The 16,852-nt window shown below is 36.7% G+C and overlaps 2 protein-coding genes across 4 annotated transcripts; both read left to right on the forward strand.

Annotated features, from left to right (window-relative positions):
* Positions 1-1,199: 1,199 nt before the first annotated feature.
* LOC105175093 (ATP-dependent zinc metalloprotease) lies at positions 1,200-4,808 on the forward strand. Of its 3 annotated transcripts, XR_016062988.1 has the most exons (8): positions 1,201-1,665; positions 1,839-1,898; positions 2,102-2,350; positions 2,624-2,700; positions 2,808-2,884; positions 3,104-3,236; positions 3,459-3,814; positions 4,073-4,211. XR_016062988.1 is itself a non-coding variant. In XM_011097418.3 (7 exons), the coding sequence occupies exons 1-7, from the start codon at positions 1,242-1,244 to the stop codon at positions 4,226-4,228; spliced, it is 1,176 nt and encodes a 391-aa protein (XP_011095720.3). In that variant the 5' UTR covers positions 1,205-1,241; the 3' UTR covers positions 4,229-4,808. The 3 variants fall into 3 exon arrangements, 2 of the variants coding, with proteins under 2 accessions (XP_020554178.2, XP_011095720.3); XM_011097418.3 differs by lacking the exon at positions 3,459-3,814 and having other exon boundaries at positions 1,205-1,665; positions 4,073-4,808; XM_020698519.2 differs by lacking the exons at positions 3,459-3,814; positions 4,073-4,211 and having other exon boundaries at positions 1,200-1,665; positions 2,978-3,106.
* Positions 4,809-5,474: 666 nt separating this feature from the next.
* ABH1 (ARM repeat superfamily protein) lies at positions 5,475-16,363 on the forward strand. Its single transcript, XM_088876334.1, has 19 exons — positions 5,475-5,718; positions 5,957-6,016; positions 6,659-6,715; positions 7,558-7,629; positions 7,709-7,771; positions 8,506-8,682; positions 9,756-9,887; positions 10,056-10,122; positions 10,786-10,985; positions 11,805-11,875; positions 12,315-12,399; positions 12,890-12,958; positions 13,095-13,213; positions 13,598-13,736; positions 14,123-14,617; positions 14,744-15,049; positions 15,191-15,363; positions 15,476-15,587; positions 15,998-16,363. The coding sequence occupies exons 1-19, from the start codon at positions 5,635-5,637 to the stop codon at positions 16,103-16,105; spliced, it is 2,589 nt and encodes an 862-aa protein (XP_088732460.1). The 5' UTR covers positions 5,475-5,634; the 3' UTR covers positions 16,106-16,363.
* Positions 16,364-16,852: the final 489 nt, after the last annotated feature.

Genomic DNA, 16,852 nt, shown 5'->3' on the forward strand with positions numbered 1-16,852 from the left:
TTTTTATAAATATTTTAGTAAAACTCATAAAAATTATAGCTAATAATCGTCGTGTGGTCGTAATTAATGGTTATTTACTACAACTATTTATCTTTAATTATTGTCAATAATCAAGAAAAAAATTCAATTTCTAAAGATACAATGAGAAGTTTCTTTATAAATCACTTCAGCAACATAATTATGCCTTGAGTTGAAAACGCATTTTGGTGAGATTCACCATATTCAAAGGGAGATTGCATTCATCTCACGAGAAAACATGTTTGTGTCTGCATATTATGCAAAGTTAAAAAAACTATTGGACAAACTTACTTGTCTCAAGCCAATGCCACAATGTGAATGTAAAGCATCCAAGAACTTCGCAGAAATAAATCTCTCAACCCAACTCATGCAATTTTTGATGGGATTGCATGATAGTTTTGAACTAAGTATACATGCTTAGACTGTTGATAATGGTGCATCTACACATATGTGTAAGGATAAAGATCATTTTGATTCATTAACCAATACTATGACAAATTCTTATATTTATCTAGCTGATTGGAGAACTTTCTTCTCCATTCTACTCTGCGGAACTTTAAGCTCCAATGGCACTATTCATCATCTTCTGCTTCGATCCAACTTGAAGTCTAGCTTGTTGTGTCGACCAATGTCTTCAATTATGACAATTAATTATGATTAATATCATATTTCTTATACTGTGATAAACATGAATGAAAATGTAGGATAAATACGATGAAATTGACGATTAAGAACTGTTATGGATCATTTGGAAGAAATTAATAACATTAGTATAGATATTTAAGAGTATAATTGATATTCTAAAATTTGATATTTTGTGGTATCACAAATTGTTATATATGAGCAAAATGTTTTCTTCTATTTTAGCATAGAAGATAATTTAAATTTTATTATATACTTTTATTTTTAAAAATTAATTAACCGTATATTAGTGTGATGCTATTCAGTGACACAAAAATTTGATACAAGATCGAAATGGAGTCCCACAAACTCTAAAAACCAGCATTTTTGTGAGGCTTATTGGTTCATTCCTCATGGGCCTCCATTTCTAACAGTGGGTCTAAATTTGGTTCACATTCAAATAAGTTAAGCCCATTTACCCAAAACACCAGCCCGTATCCTAATTTGAGATACGTGGATCTAAATAGCGGACTTGGAAAAGGCCCGAATCCGTATGGAGTTTTTAGTTAAAGAAAATGATTTAGCAAACGACACGAGCTCCAATGGCGAGATCAGTATCGTCGTTCCTGCATTCCAGAGCCCCTGCTTCAATTCTCTTACCCACTTCCTTCATCTCTCGGTCATTTGCGGTCCTATTAACTACACAATTGTCAGGCAGAAAATTCCACGGGAAGACCGCTAGAACCAGAGCGATTCGGGAGTGGCAAGAATATGAAGCAGCAGTCAAGGAAAAGGACCTCGCACGAGCCCTCCGCTTCCTCAAGGACGTTCCAGTTGAATTTGGCAGTTCTTCTGTTGAGTCGACCAGGCCTGTGAATGATGAGTTGGGCTTGCTGGGATTGGAGAGGGATTGGGAAGTGTTGGACACGTGCTTGAATGCTGATGATATGAGGCTTGTCGGGAGCGCCTATGCTTTTCTTAAAGATCGAGGGTTCTTGCCCAATTTCGGGAAGTACCGGAATATTGGTAAATATCTGCGTATTTTATACAAATTAATTTGTCCATACTTGGTTTAACTTGTCGTAGAATTTGGTGTTTGGATTTGGTATTTTGATTTATAGCTAAGTAATTTTGGCACTGATAGAACATCGCTGTGCATATTAATGTCTCATATGCTTGAGTAATATGCTTTCGTGCAGTCTTAGAGGGGCCAAGAGAAGTCACGCCTACCGTGCTGAAGTCTTCAACTGGTTTAGAAGGTATAACTTCCACCTAAGGATAATTGTTTCCTTTTCACAAACAGAAGATTCTATGCAAAATATCTTGAATGTTCAAATGAATCAGCACTTCTTTTCATTTCTTTTTTCCATTGAAGCATTAAAATCTTTACTGGTTGGAAGCAATATTTGGTTCTAAACCTTTGGTTCGGTTACTTTGCCTCACATTACTGTTGCTTTTCCAGTTTCAAAACTTTCTCCTAAAAAGTGGGGAGTTTCTGGGAGCTCCAGTCTTGTTTTGATTGCTCTACTTGCCGGAGTGTCTATTCTGCTAAATCAAGGAATAGACGTCAGACCAAACCTTGCAGCAATCTTGGGATTGTCCATGCTAGACGCCATTTTTCTTGGTGGCTCATGCTTGGCTCAGATCTCTAGTTATTGGCCTCCATATAAACGCCGTATTTTAGTTCATGAGGCTGGTCACCTTCTCGTAGGTAAGCCTTCCTATTAATATATTTATAATGCTATTGCAATAGTATGGAGCAAAATATGTGAAAACGATATCATATCAACATGTGTTATGCTGCACTAATACCCAATTTGGGAAAATTCTCTAATTCTTGTTCCGTAAAGCAGATATTATGTTTTTCTTGGTTTGTGCATGTATCAGTGTCTTATGCTACTCAGCCTAAAGGATAAACTATTGGCTGAGTGTTGTGGGGTTACTCTGAATATTCCATTAACACAATAGTTCTGTGAATTTGCAGCATATCTAATGGGTTGTCCAATTCGTGGTGTAATTTTAGACCCAATTGTTGCAATGCAAATGGGCATTCAGGGGCAGGTATTTACAGTCCGACATGTTCTCTTTAACATCCGTCTCTGCATCATGTCGTTGACTTCATCCTCTTAATTTATAAGCATATTTTCTATTTAACTATTGTTTTGCAGGCAGGAACTCAGTTTTGGGATGAGAAACTTCAGAGTGAGCTTGCTGAGGGCCGTGTCAGTGGTACCGCCTTTGACAGGTTGGTGGTCATATTCAGTCAAAGATGCTCTAAGTGTAAAACATTAAACATTCTCATAATGCCTTCCCTAGTTAATATTTGGTTGGGTGGCAGGGTGGAATAGCGTCTAGGATTTGCAGATACGAAGTTACAGTATAATGTGGAACAATGTCTAAGTTTCTTCAGATATAAAGTTTTCAAGTCTCTCTAGTGATATGTTCCATTGTTAAACATGTTTAGGTATTGCATGGTGCTTTTTGCTGGAATTGCAGCTGAAGCTCTTGTATATGGAGAAGCTGAGGGTGGAGAAAATGATGAAAACCTATTCAGGAGTATCTGTGTCCTTCTGGAACCCCCACTCTCCACTGTGCAGGTCTTCCTCTGATACGAGCTATCTTTCTGTGTGTGTGGGTATATCACTTGTATTCCTTGGGAAGTGCAAATTGAAAATCACTTCACGTAAGTATTGAGAATTGGGAGTGACACCCCTGCTCTTAAGGTCTTTCTCGTTCATCCATGGGCATATTGGTCCGTGCAATTATTGATAGTAATAATTATTACCTTCATGATGTTCTACATTTGTTAATATCGACAGGGAATTGCCAGTATATGATGGCCATTCGTTGGGCTTTGTTTTTGGAGGTGGAAATGGTAATATTAGTTACAGTTAGAGATCAATATTGTGTCCACTGCTGATGCTGGGAGATAAGCTGAAGCGAAACTCTGGCAGCGATTATTGATAGTCCACTATGTTGGCCGCACCGTAGTGTTAGTGGTGACATTTGGCTGAGAAACAAGAAGATGGTTAGGAATAACACTTAGAAGTTGATCTAGTTGTGGGAATGTTTCCAGATAATTAAATGAACATAATGATGAGGATGGAAAGAGCCAAGAGGGGTATGGGTTAATGGTGGTGAGGTTTTGGTAGAAATAAGAGGCTGTTTAAAGAAGGTATGAAATTAGTCTACTATGCGAGCAGCCTAGTACATTCTTTTGTAATAAAATATATAGGGCAAGTTAATGCAAAATAAGCCTTCTATGTGAACTGTGAAGTTCAACATGATATGTAATGGAAACTTGCCAGTGTGCATTACTATGTCATAACTAGGTTTTCCCTGCCAAATTTAAGTACCTTATAACTAAGCATTTTGGAACGTCTTAATCATGCATCGCCTCACGGGAACTTGACACATTGTGTTGTACATACAGATGTCAAATCAAGCCCGTTGGTCTGTGCTGCAATCATACAATCTGCTTAAATGGCATAAACATGCTCATAGGGCTGCTGTCAAAGCTCTGGAAGGCGGAGGAAGTCTGAGTGTAGTCATCAGGAGGATTGAAGAAGCCATGTCTTCCAAGAGATGAACCACATTGAGTCTTGTTGATAGAGTCAATGGAGTTTGACACAGCTCTCTGGGCCGATGCTTTATCTGTTACTATGGGACAAAATGGCACAGAAACTCACTCTGTAGATATCCATGTGAAATTGATTCCATATGGTCATAGGCACCCTTGTTGACCTGCCTCATACCAAGCAGCAGATTGTTTGCCGTATTGGTCTTCACCCAGCAGTGATGATCATAAGAGGGTCTTGACTCTTGTGGATTGATCAACAGAAGCTATTCATGATCGTTGTCTTCTAATTCTTTTGCCCAAAGCTTGGCGTGTGAACGGCACGTATACCTGGCATCTCCTTGTTGATCGTTGGATGTGCTTGTAGAGGTTTTTTATTTAGGAATTGTTTCCTGTTGCCCGGGAAATACAGGTTTCTCGTAACGAGCAATTAAATTCTGTGAATATATCACTTTGTGTAGAGTAATCAATACCTGGTGACTTGATGAAAGATCCATGGAAAAGCACTGCATTTCACAAGGTTGTGCATTTGCATGAAAGAACTTTGTTATTGTTACTTTTTTAGCAATATAATAATGCTGTTATTGTGAGACATGTAAAAGTTTATTTTTTTCTTTTTCTTGAGAAGTATGTGAAGACTCGTAAATGGAAATTTATTACATCCACACACTGCGAGAAGGAAACAATATGCAGATATGGAATTGTATTGGATCTGTCTTGACACTAATCTTTAGCTCAATATCCTATTTGAATTCGATAATCAAATACTGCATTTGCATGTGGATACTTCCAATCGGACTTGGGTTTGGATCCTTGATCGCTTTACAATGGAAAATACCAGAAATTAGAATCCATTCGATCAAATATTCGTTTTAAAAATAATCATCAGAGTACCTTTTTATTGATGATATTTGCTGGAAATCTTCAATTTATCATCTTTGAAAAGCTTCATATTTTCCCCCAAAAAACAAAAAAAAATCATGTTTTTTTAGTCGATTCAATTATAAAATACAAATTTTTGCAGTAAATAACTTATCTAAAAATTATTAGGAAAAAAAAAGGTTTTTTCTCTAAACATTTGATCTATTAAATTAATAATTTGTGCTTAGAGTTTTAATGAATGTTTTGGATGAAAAAATAATCTGAATAAAGATTTATTTTAAAGAGTTAATGTAATTTGAGAAAAGCTGCATTCGGTGATCGGTTTCGAAAATCGGACGCGGGTTTAACCCGCCTATTTATACTGGGTAATCGGGTTTGTAAATCGCACGCCAGGGTTTTGAAAACCTTTTCCGACACGACCCGCATCCTCGACCCACATAATTAACGTTTCACTAACTTTAAATCCTTCTTCTCCTCCGTTGCTCCTCCGCCGGGCGCCACCTTTTTTCCTAGTTTATTTCAAAGTTTCAGTCGGAATGAGCAGTTGGAGAAGTCTGGTGCTTCGAATCGGAGAGAAGTGCTCGGAGTACGGCGGGAATGCCGACTACAAAGACCAACTCGTTCGTCTTCGTCTCTTTGCGTTTATTTTAAACCCTAGCTTTTTTTTTCTCTCTGGCTGTGCCCGCTCCCTAGAAATATGTTGCTTTTTACTTGCGAGCTCTCTCATTTCTTTGACTAGTTCTCAAAATCTTGCAGTTTCTTGCCCAAGAAACCCAAGAAATATCCACTTTTTTTTTCTACTTTCGCTTGCCGTTTACCCAATTTCCGTCTTGGTAATCTTGGTTGTTTCCATTGCAGGAGACTTGTTTTGGCGTGGTTCGCCGTGAATTGTTGCATTCCAGTGAAGATATTTTGACTGTGAGGAACTTCCTTCCATCTTCTTTAATGTTCTTGGCCTTTTTTCTTGTTTTCTTGATTAATTAATGCTATTTTGTCTGTAGGAACTTTCTTCCTTCCCTTTTCTTCTCTGTTCTTGACCTTTCTTGGTTTCTTGGTTTAACTAATGATACTTTGTGCTAGCGGAAGGCCGTCCTTTTCTTTTCTTTGACGTTCTTTGACTTTTTCTTATTTTCTTGAGTAATTAATGATATTTATCTGTAAGAAACAATCTATTTTCTTTTTGATGTTCTTGGCCAGTTTTGTTTCTTTATTAATTAATGATATTTTGTCCCTGTGGAACTTCCTTCTTTTCCTTTTCTTTGATGTTCTTGGCCTCCCTTTGTTTTCTGAATTAGTTATTTCTTTGAACTTACTAATGGTAATGCCTTTTGAACTCCATCTTCTTACTTCTGCATCTAGTTAGGTTTTTAGTTGGAAACTTTTATAAAATTGAGCACGTAAAGGGCTCAATAAAAAGTGGTTTTGCTCTAAGCTGAGTCAGTCTTATGCTTATTGATCTCTGCCTCGTTTGTGTGAAATAGAATAATGGTTATGCTTGCATATGTGTTATGTTTACTTTTCTTAATGACGAGCTTGCTTTTATATGTTATATTGTGGCAGTTCCTTCTTCAGTGTGCTGAACAGTTGCCTCACAAGATACCTTTGTATGGAACGCTGGTATGGTAGCTTTTACTAGTGGCCCTCCCGTCCACCATCCAAATTGAAATTTCTCTTTATCTATTTCTTTCCTGCTCGCCATCTTTATCATTGTATTATATGCTAATACAATTGGAGCATTTCCGCTTTTGTGCTAATTCAAAGATTTGTAAATGATAGTGTACAAGAACATGAATAATTAATGCATGCTTCTGAATATGGTATTGCTGTAGAATGTTGAATAAATTGTGTAGATACAGTCCTGAATTTTGGTTATGGGCATTGTCGGGGAACTCCTTATCCCTTTGGGTTTATGCTTTATAGAATGCTTATACATTCAAGATGAATTGAAGAGAAGCATTAGTTAAATGGTACTCAGGGGTTTTTGTGTAAAAGACCAAATCTTTTTCCTTATTGGGGAACTCCTTTTCCCTTTGGGTTTACAGGATGCTTATATGTGCAAGATGAGTTGTATTCAAGCATTTCGTGAATAAATAATTTGAATTAATAATTAGGTTCAAACCAAATCTTTGAAGAATTAAAATTTGAGTATTTCATAGCTCAACTTATGTCTTATCATGCCTTGGCCATATTAAGCAGCACCGCGTTGGTATTTTATCTCTTGCCCTTAAAAACTACTAAATCAAAGAAAAATGATACTTGTGTGTTGTTGCCTATCGGATATTTTTGTCAAACAGGTGTATTAGTCTCTCAGTCAAAATTGTTATTTTTGATTCATATGATGTATATCCTGAAATGTTTATACTCGTTTACTCAGTATACGCGATTATTATGTTTAGCTTCCTACTGATGAGAAACTATCTCATATGTGTGCTACAATTGATACTCTTCTACCATTGTAGGTTGGTCTTCTAAATTTGGAAGATGAAGATTTTGTCAGGAAAGTTCTAGAGAATACGCATGAGAATTTGCAGGTAAGAAACCAAACGTGTAACTGTTTATTGAGGACTTTTTTGTCATTTATTGATAGACATTTTTATTGTTTATTGACAGGTCGCCTTAGATAGTGGAAATTGTAACAGGATGCGGATACTTATGCGCTTTCTAACTGTCTTGGTATGTGTTGTGTGACTCTGTTGCATGTTTGTTGCGGGATGATTTTTATCTTTGCTTGAGTACTTGGTGGAAGAATTCAATGTTTCTTTTACATTCTGTTCTATGAATTTGGAGTTGTGCATCATACTAAAAACCTTACCAATTCGATGAACTACTCCTGAGTTATGGATCAAACTAGTGCTTATTTCGCATCAAATCATACCCTTCCACGAGTTTTAGTCCATTGTGCGATCATGGTCTCCGTAGCCCAGAGGGAATCTGATAATCCATGCATTGTAGAAATTTTTAGATCAATGTGATGAGTCATTGGAGCAGTAACCTGGATGGGGCTTGCCTTGACTGCTTTTGTTTTTACTTGTACTGGCAAATACTGGATCTGGTTTATCATGTCTTCCTCCAAGGCCTCTTTGAAACCAGCTATCACTCACCGCTTTGGTTAAACTACTTAGGTTCTAAGGAGTTAAAAACTCATGAAATTGCTTGATGAACTATCTTAGTTGGGACATAGTGTTCCTTAAATATCTGATCTTGTCTTTGCCCCTATAAAGTTAAAAGGAATGGTTAGAGTCACTTTTATGCTTCATTGCTTCTATGTAGAGATAACCCAAGTTTCAGAACCTTATCTAGCTATGAAGTTAACATGATTGTGGTCTCTCTTGAAATGGTTACAAGTGATGCATTCTAAGAAATGGATCTTGCATATTATTAATTTCCTTTTTGATGCGTGGATACAGATGTGCAGCAAAGTTCTCCAACCGAGTGCCTTAGTGGTTTTGTTTGAAACACTGCTCTCATCAGCAGCAATAACAGTAGATGAAGACAAGGGAAATCCCTCTTGGCAAGCTTGTGCCGACTTTTATATTACTTGTATTTTATCATGTCTACCTTGGGGAGGAGCAGAACTTGTTGAAGTAAATTTTCTCTTTTGTTCTCTTTAATCGAAGTTCTTTGTTATTAGATGGACACGAAGAATTGTTCTGCTTTACTTTTGGAATTTCTTTGGTGGTGTCATCATCAGTTTCCTGAGGTTATCTTTTTGTTTCAATTTAAGAATTGCCAAGGTATAACCTCCATATGATTCCATTTCGTGGTGCTTCTTTTTGTGTGGTTATCAATTTGGTCCCTTTCGGTACCTTTGAAAATAATGCCTGTTTATGGGATGCTTGTAATTTTGTGCTATTCTAACAGATTGCTGGTTTATAAAATATATTTATTTCCAAAGGAACGTGAAGCTGTAGCTGCCAATGTGCATTCCTTGTTAGCTGTGAGGCTCATAGGGTGGTTATAACTGCAAGCAGATGGGCTAGTGTTTTGAGAAAAAATTTGCCATTTAGAGGATGTTGAAAGACCCGAAACATCCAGTGATCTCCATGATTTGTATTCTCAAATATATGATGTGGGGATACTAGTTTTTAACACTCACTTTGGAAATAAATTACACAGGTACTTTGTATAGGAAACTCTTGAAAAGGATGGTTACCTGATTGTATTTGTTGAAATCTTCTGGCATTAACCTCTTGGAAGTTGTACATGCTGCTTTTATTAAAATGGTGCCCTGCACTCCTGCTTCCAAGTATGGAAATCTTTAGTCTTATATGCTACTAAGTGATTCACGTATCTCTGAATTTGGTGCATACACCACGGTGACTTCCCTAGAGTACCTATATATTTTCAGGCTAGTATGTCCTTGATTTTTTATGCATTTCAGTCGATCCTGGTGTCTAATTGTTTCCCAGGTAGAGAGTGAGTTGAAATTTAAAGTTATATACAGTACCTTCTGATCATTAACATGGATCCTGGTATCTCTTTTGAGCTGTGTGCTGTCTTTTGGAGTAATTTTGGTACTTATGTTGATCCAGTTTTTTCTATTCTGTTTCTCTTTGCTCTCTTTGCTTCTTTTGTAATTCCTGGTAATTCACATAGGCTTAATGTTTCCTTTTGGTTCACATTTTCTAAATGATCATTTAATTTTATTTGATGCCAGCAAATCCCCGAGGAGATGGACAGGGTGATGATGGGAATACAAGCCTACATGAGTATTAGAAGACATGTTTCTGATGCTGGCTGCTCTCCGTTTGAATACATTGATGACAAAAATCAGGGTGATGGTGGAAATGTATGTCTTTGTAGTCTCTTCTTGGCCTAGAATTGAATATCCTGTCTTCGTGTTGACTTAATGAGAGTTCTGCAACCTACAAAGGAAAGAGGATATGACTCTTTAGTGTTCACTATTCTGTACAGCAGATTCCCCACTTCCTAAAATTTTCTTTGTATGTACCATTAGGATTTTTTGGAGGACCTGTGGAGCCGGATTCAAGATCTTTCCAGCAAGGGCTGGAAGCTGGATAGTGGTATTGTTTGCACATCTATTTGATTTGTTTGTCTGCGCATCCTTTCTTTATGCTCTAGTTTCGAGCCAACAATGATACATCAAAATATCTCAGTACATTTGGCAGCATTGTCAACTGATCTCTTGTAATTTGAAGGCTATGTCAGAACTTGATTATATTATTATTCTTGACTTGGAAAATGTAGAACATTTAACAGAAGTGAACTTTTGGTTGTAGAAATATCCCATTTTTGGTGGCTCATTTCACAGAGGTCGATATTGGTGGAATTTTGGGTATCCCGACATTGTTTTCATGATTTTTTATTGATAGTCGATCAAATTGAAGGAGAAGTTCTATTTTGAAAGTTAGAGAAGCCAAGTTTTTGTGGCTTTTCTGCTCTTAGCTTTTAACGAAACCTCCTTTTAGAAGGTTTTCTGAATGTTAGCTTGGGGTGGTTACTTTTATAACAGAAATCACATTGTGAATCTAACTAGCAACTGGCAAGTATTTGAGAAGTTTTGTGAAGCTATAACATGCCTTTGAGCTTGTTTCTCCATGTTTTAGCAGCAGATTTGTGATATAAGCAACCTTTAGTCGGTTTATTTTATGTTGTAAATACTCTTTTTGTCTATCTAACTATATATATATTTTGAAGTTCTTACTGTGAGTTCTATTCCTTTTCAGTTCCTAGACCACACCTTTCATTTGAACCGCAGCTGGTTGCTGGAAAATCTCATGATTTTGGTCCCTTAAACTGCCCTGAGCTTCCTGCTCCTCCTACTTTGGTTACGGGGATTGCGTATGGGAAACAAAAGCATGAAGCTGCATTAAAATATCCTCAGCGTATTAGGAGACTAAATATTTTTCCTGCTACTAAGACTGAGGTAATTCACTGGATTCCAGTATGACATTTATATTTTGATGTCTCATACATGTGCTCTTTCCATTCCTTTTTTGTTGACCTTTAGGGTGAACATATTGTAGATTTATTTGTTGATGGTAATACTAAAGTGTTCTCTGCTCGTGTTAACTTGCAATCACGTAAATTTCTTCTAATCTTGTTGAAATTTTTTACTCATGTTAACTTAAGATCAGTTGGTTGCTTATACAATTTTATTTCCTTTTTCTACAGAAATTCCATTTATTTATCCATGTTTGCTGTTGTTTTTCGGTTAAATCCCCACACTTTATTTGTTGAATGTTAAAATATGGACTATGGCATATAAAATTGAACTAATAGGAGACTGTTTTGACATTGTAATTGGTTGCTTCTTTAACAAAATATTTGTATTGATTGTTATGATAGTTCAAGATTTGTTTCTACTGCTTGAAACAAGATTAGTTACAATTATCAACTTACAAGACGCAACTTTATTTTTCATGATCACTTTAGATGATCCAGGAATAAAAAAGTTAGTAGCCTGGGACGGGTCATCCCTACATTGTTAACTTATTATTCTTATTGCCAATCCTTGGGGTGTTGTGTGGATGAAATGTTAATTGTTTTTAGTTTATATTAGGATAATTCTTTCTTTGACTATCATCATGATTGAACCTTTTTGCCCTTGTGTAATTGGAATTCAACAGATTGGGATTCCAAAAGAGATCTAAGAATTGACCTCTCTCTATTTTTTAATTTATATGTATAGATCTTCATTATACACTTGTAGTGGTTGATACCCTCCACTTGTTCTGCTTTGCAGGATTTACAACCCATAGATCGGTTCGTGGTGGAAGAGTATTTATTAGACGTGCTTTTTTTCTTAAATGGATGGTAAATAGACTCATTTGTTATGTTAGCTACGTTAGTATTGTAGTAAATATTGGAAACATGAACTAACACCTCTTGAGGCTTCACTGCTGATTTAGCAAATTAGAACAGCCAACTGAAAGTTCGTAGTATCATAAGCAAATGTGTGTTTGGTTTTCTTGTCATACTTTGCAAGTTTTAGAAGTCAGTATGGTGGCTTTCTACAACCTTTTATCTTATTGTTGAAAGCAAGCAGACCTTTTTCCAGGGAGAGAATTTTGTAATATATTTTAATAAGTTTTCACTCTTTCGTTTTAATCCACTGTTAATGATTTTGGTATAGAAGCAAGAGCTGAAACTTTGGTAGCTAAAGATTTTTTATTTAAAGGGTGCTTGAGTTATTTTCTACTTACCAGTGTTTGCTTCAATCTTCTGATTCTTGTTTTGGTTGCTGCAAAGCTAGCCGAAAGGAATGTGCCTCATCCATGGTTGGCCTGCCTGTTCCTTTTCGGTACGAGTACCTTATGGCTGAGACAATATTTTCTCAGGTACGTAGTAATGTTACATTGTTTATTTAGTTACCTCGTATAGTATCTTTGGGATCTCCTTCTGGCGAAGTTCTAATATGAATTTGTTAAGGAGAACAGTACTCCTGAGCTCAAACTAGATAGAAATAGAAAATTATATTAGAAGAGGTCGGTTCGCAAGATCCAGAGTTATCTTGTGGCTTGCAATGCGCACACAAAGATATTTTAGAGATTGGCTTGAAGCTAGGTGACTGCAGATGCTCTTAGGAAGATTACAATAACACTAGTGATCTGATCAAATTAGCAGTAGTTATAAAAATAGCTATTACAGCTGTAACAACTATAGTAATAATCTTTCTTTTTATATTTAGGGGTGTTTGGGTATGTGTGTAGAGAGGGAGGGTGAAGAGAGTGGCCTGAGTTTCCTTTTGTCAAGATGAGCCTTTGGTTCTTATGTCATTCACCGTTTCATGTGGATCATGTGTTTTTCATCCTTTTTTGTAACTTGCAGATTCTGTTGTTACCCCAACCACCTTTCAAGCCAATCTATTATACGTTGGTCATTATGGATCTCTGCAAGGTATCCTCTAACTTACTGATTTTATTCCCTTTGTCATGGCCAATGAAAGCCAAGTCCGTGTTGTAAAGCATAATTTGCTACTGTATCAGGTTATCAAGCATCTTTTTGGTGTTCTAACTGCAAGGTTTTATTCCAGGCTCTTCCTGGTGCTTTTCCTGCAGTTGTGGCTGGGGCTGTTCGTTCTCTTTTTGATAAAATTGCTGATCTGGACATGGAGTGCCGGACACGTCTTATCCTTTGGTTTTCACACCATTTGTAAGTCACTGTTCTGAAAATCACCACATATTAAGTAGCCTGCTTTCGTGGTAATTTTTTGTCAGAAATTTAGTTGTGCTTTTATTCATGACACCTCTGATCTTCTGATAAAAGCATCATAGATAGCCTTTGGTATTTGGTGCTGAAGTGTTCAGCTCTTCCAGGTCACTTGACTAATGGATGTTCTTAAGTATATGTAATTGAAATTGGATAATTGTTACTAGAGATTGGTATAAAGACTTACTTTCAGAATCTCCCAATTATTGTGTGCTAATATCATAGTAAATGACTTGGGTTGGTTAGGTGCATTTGACTCCTCAGTCCTTTTCCACGCCAGCCATTAGTGGAATATTCTTCATACCATCTTTTTGGTTATATTTGCAGATCAAATTTTCAGTTCATTTGGCCATGGGAAGAATGGGCTTATGTCTTGGATCTCCCAAAATGGGCACCACAACGAGTTTTTGTTCAGGAGGTACTGGAAAGGGAAGTGCGCTTATCATACTGGGATAAAATTAAGCAGGTAATATAAACATTTATCACTTAGATTTGCTTGGTGTTTTTTCACCCTCCTAGAATTTGATCTGTAAATCTGTGGTTGGAAAATTTTTGAACGTCTATCTGAAATGCAGTCAAATATGTGTTTCTCTTTTCTGTATTCCCAGTACAAATTCTCAATTAACACTCGTATTTTTTTGTTGTCTGATGTTACGCAAGCACTTCATGCGTCTATTATGGTCTATGTTATATGTTAATTATGCTCAACTTGAAACAACCCTTCCGTTTTTGTGTTGCTCTTATAATATTTGTTTGTTGACACTAGTGGAAGTGTGAATAATGTCTGAATCATTATCTTTTAATGAACCAAGATTTCTTTTGCAAGTAACTTCTGTTTGTTTTTGCATATAGAGCATTGAAAGTGCCCCGGCTTTAGAAGAGTTGCTTCCACCAAAAGGTACGGCAAATTTCACATACAGTGCAGAAGATGGAGACGAAACCGAGCGTGGCCTCTCCGCAGAACTCAATAAACTGGTCAAAGAACGAGTGACTTCTCGTGAAATAATCTCCTGGATTGAAGATCATTTGCTTCCAGCTCATGGCCTGGATGTGACACTCAGAGTGGTTATCCAGACCCTTCTCAATATTGGTTCAAAAAGCTTTACTCATTTGATAACTGTGTTGGAGAGGTATGGCCAAGTCATTGCAAGAATTTGCCCAGATCAGGACCAGCAAGTTATGTTGATTTCTGAAGTGAGTTCTTTCTGGAAGAACAATGCTCAAATGACGGCTATAGCCATTGATAGAATGATGGGATATCGCCTTATATCTAATGTGGCTATTCTGAGATGGGTTTTTTCGTCATCAATTGTTAGTCAGTTTCATGTTTCTGATCGTCCGTGGGAGGTATATCTGGAGCATTAACAATTGTTGTGTTTTCTTTTCCCCTAATTAATTTTATGTGGTTATTCAAAGCCACAAGAAATCCAGTTAGCCAGCCGATAACTCTAATGAAATCTCTTTCATTTACAGATTTTGAGAAATGCTCTCACTAAGACATTCAATCGCATAACTGATCTAAGAAAAGAGATATTGTCACTCAAGAAGAGTGTTGTATTAGCTATGGAGGCTGCATCTAAAGCTGAAGCTGATTTAGAGGACGCAAAGTCGAAGCTTACTCTTACATTAGTGGATGGTGAACCTGTTCTTGCTGAAAATCCTGTGAAAATGAAGCGATTGAAATCAAACGCCGAAAAAACAAAAGAAGAGGAGCTTTCTACAAAGGAATCATTAGAAGCAAAAGAAGCTCTTCTTGTGCGAGCTAGTGATGAAATTGAGGTATAAGAAAATATTTCTGCTGGATTCCTATTGGGTGAAAACTTTACTTAATGTTTTGTGTGTCTAGAAGTATTATCAGTTGAACTGATATAATAGTGTAAGATCACCTTCAGTGAATTTGTTCTTAACTGAGTCTCGCAGGCATTATTTCTTCTCTTGTACAAAAGCTTCTCTAGTGTACTGGCGGAACCACTTAGAGATACAGATGGATCCCTGCACCTGCCTAATGAGGCAGCAGCAGATGAAATGGCCATTGACAATGAGGATACACCAACAACAGACTTGGACAACGAGGATGGAGGTTCCCAGAAAAGGTGCTTTTTAGTTAAATCTCCCATTGCCGTGTAATTATATAGCTATTGATTGTTTTCTGCTTTACTTGTGCTGCTCCTTGTTGATGTTTGGATATTTTGGTTCTGGCTGCAGTCATGCCAATGGGGGAAGGTCCAAAAATGTTTATAATGTCGGTGAAAAGGAACAGTGGTGTTTAACAACCCTAGGCTATGTGAAGGCCTTCACACGGCAATATGCTTCGGAAGTATGTACTGAATTTCAGCCTATGCAGCATTTATGCTTCTTTGCTATTTATAGAGTTCTTTTACTGTGGTTTGGGAAGGATATCCATACTGTCTGAAGTGGGTGATTATTGTTTTTGTCATGGAATTCCTGGTTGTGACGGATATATTATGACTCTGACATTGCCTGAGTAAAAATATTGTGTTGCTGAACCATGGTATAAAACTGAACATGTCTGTTGAGTTGGGTTGTCATCTACTAGTTCAAGATGATTCATGACTTTGTTTGTTTGTCAAAGTTAGAATAATTTTTAGATTTGTATTGCTGCTTCTAGCATATGCCGTCTGTTGTGCCTTTCTGCAATTTCCGATATTTACCTTGTGTTATTTCCTGTTTCTTGTTCTCATCTTCCTCTTATGCCATGTTCAACAGATCTGGCCTCTTGTTGAGAAATTGGATGCGGAGGTACTGACGGAGGACGTTCATCCCCTTTTACTGAAAGCTGTATATTCTGGTCTGCGACGGCCAGATGACTTTTAGTCATGTCTTGTCTTTTATTTTATTCCATATTTTATTTGGATTAGTCCTGTCTTTTTACCCTCTAGGAGTTGTCTGAGCAGTATGAGTGTAAAAATGAACACGATTCCAGTGAGATCTCTATTCAAGTTTTGCAAGGTTTGTAGTTGGGTTAGATGTGCCGATGTTCGGTTAACTTGGTTGTAATTATTGTGATAAGGGTTTACATATCAGATTCAACACTTGAATAGTTTTCAAGGTATAACCATTTCGACCATCAAATACTTGGGTTTGAATTAATATTATCTTTGCATCAGGGCAATGCTAAGTAGGTGATGTATATATCGGCTTTGCTTATGGTATCAAATCAATGGTCTGGTAGCTTATTTTGTTAATGACATGTGCAGCAAGTGTAACTCTTTGTCAAATACTTTATTTTGAGATTATATATATGTATATATATATACATACAAGCAATATATTACTTTTAAGTGATAAAATCTTGAGTTAATTCTTTGAAATGGAATTACAGAAAAAGAAAATGAGGATTTCAAAGTTGAAAATCTTTTCAACTATATGCAACAATATTAATTTCATATGAATACAATACTATGTGACTTCTAAATATTTTGGCTGAACCTTAGCAGCACCCAAAGATTCAGCAAACTGAAGATCTATATGGCCCATCTGTTAATTGTTATGGTGCGAGGACCAAATTATGAAGTATTGGGTTTGTATGGGGTGGAATTTGAATTTGTAGAAGCTTGATGA

The sequence above is a fragment of the Sesamum indicum genome, linkage group LG12, assembly GCF_026168435.1.
Source record: "Sesamum indicum cultivar Baizhima isolate 11 linkage group LG12, ASM2616843v1, whole genome shotgun sequence".
Classification (NCBI taxonomy): domain Eukaryota; kingdom Viridiplantae; phylum Streptophyta; class Magnoliopsida; order Lamiales; family Pedaliaceae; genus Sesamum; species Sesamum indicum.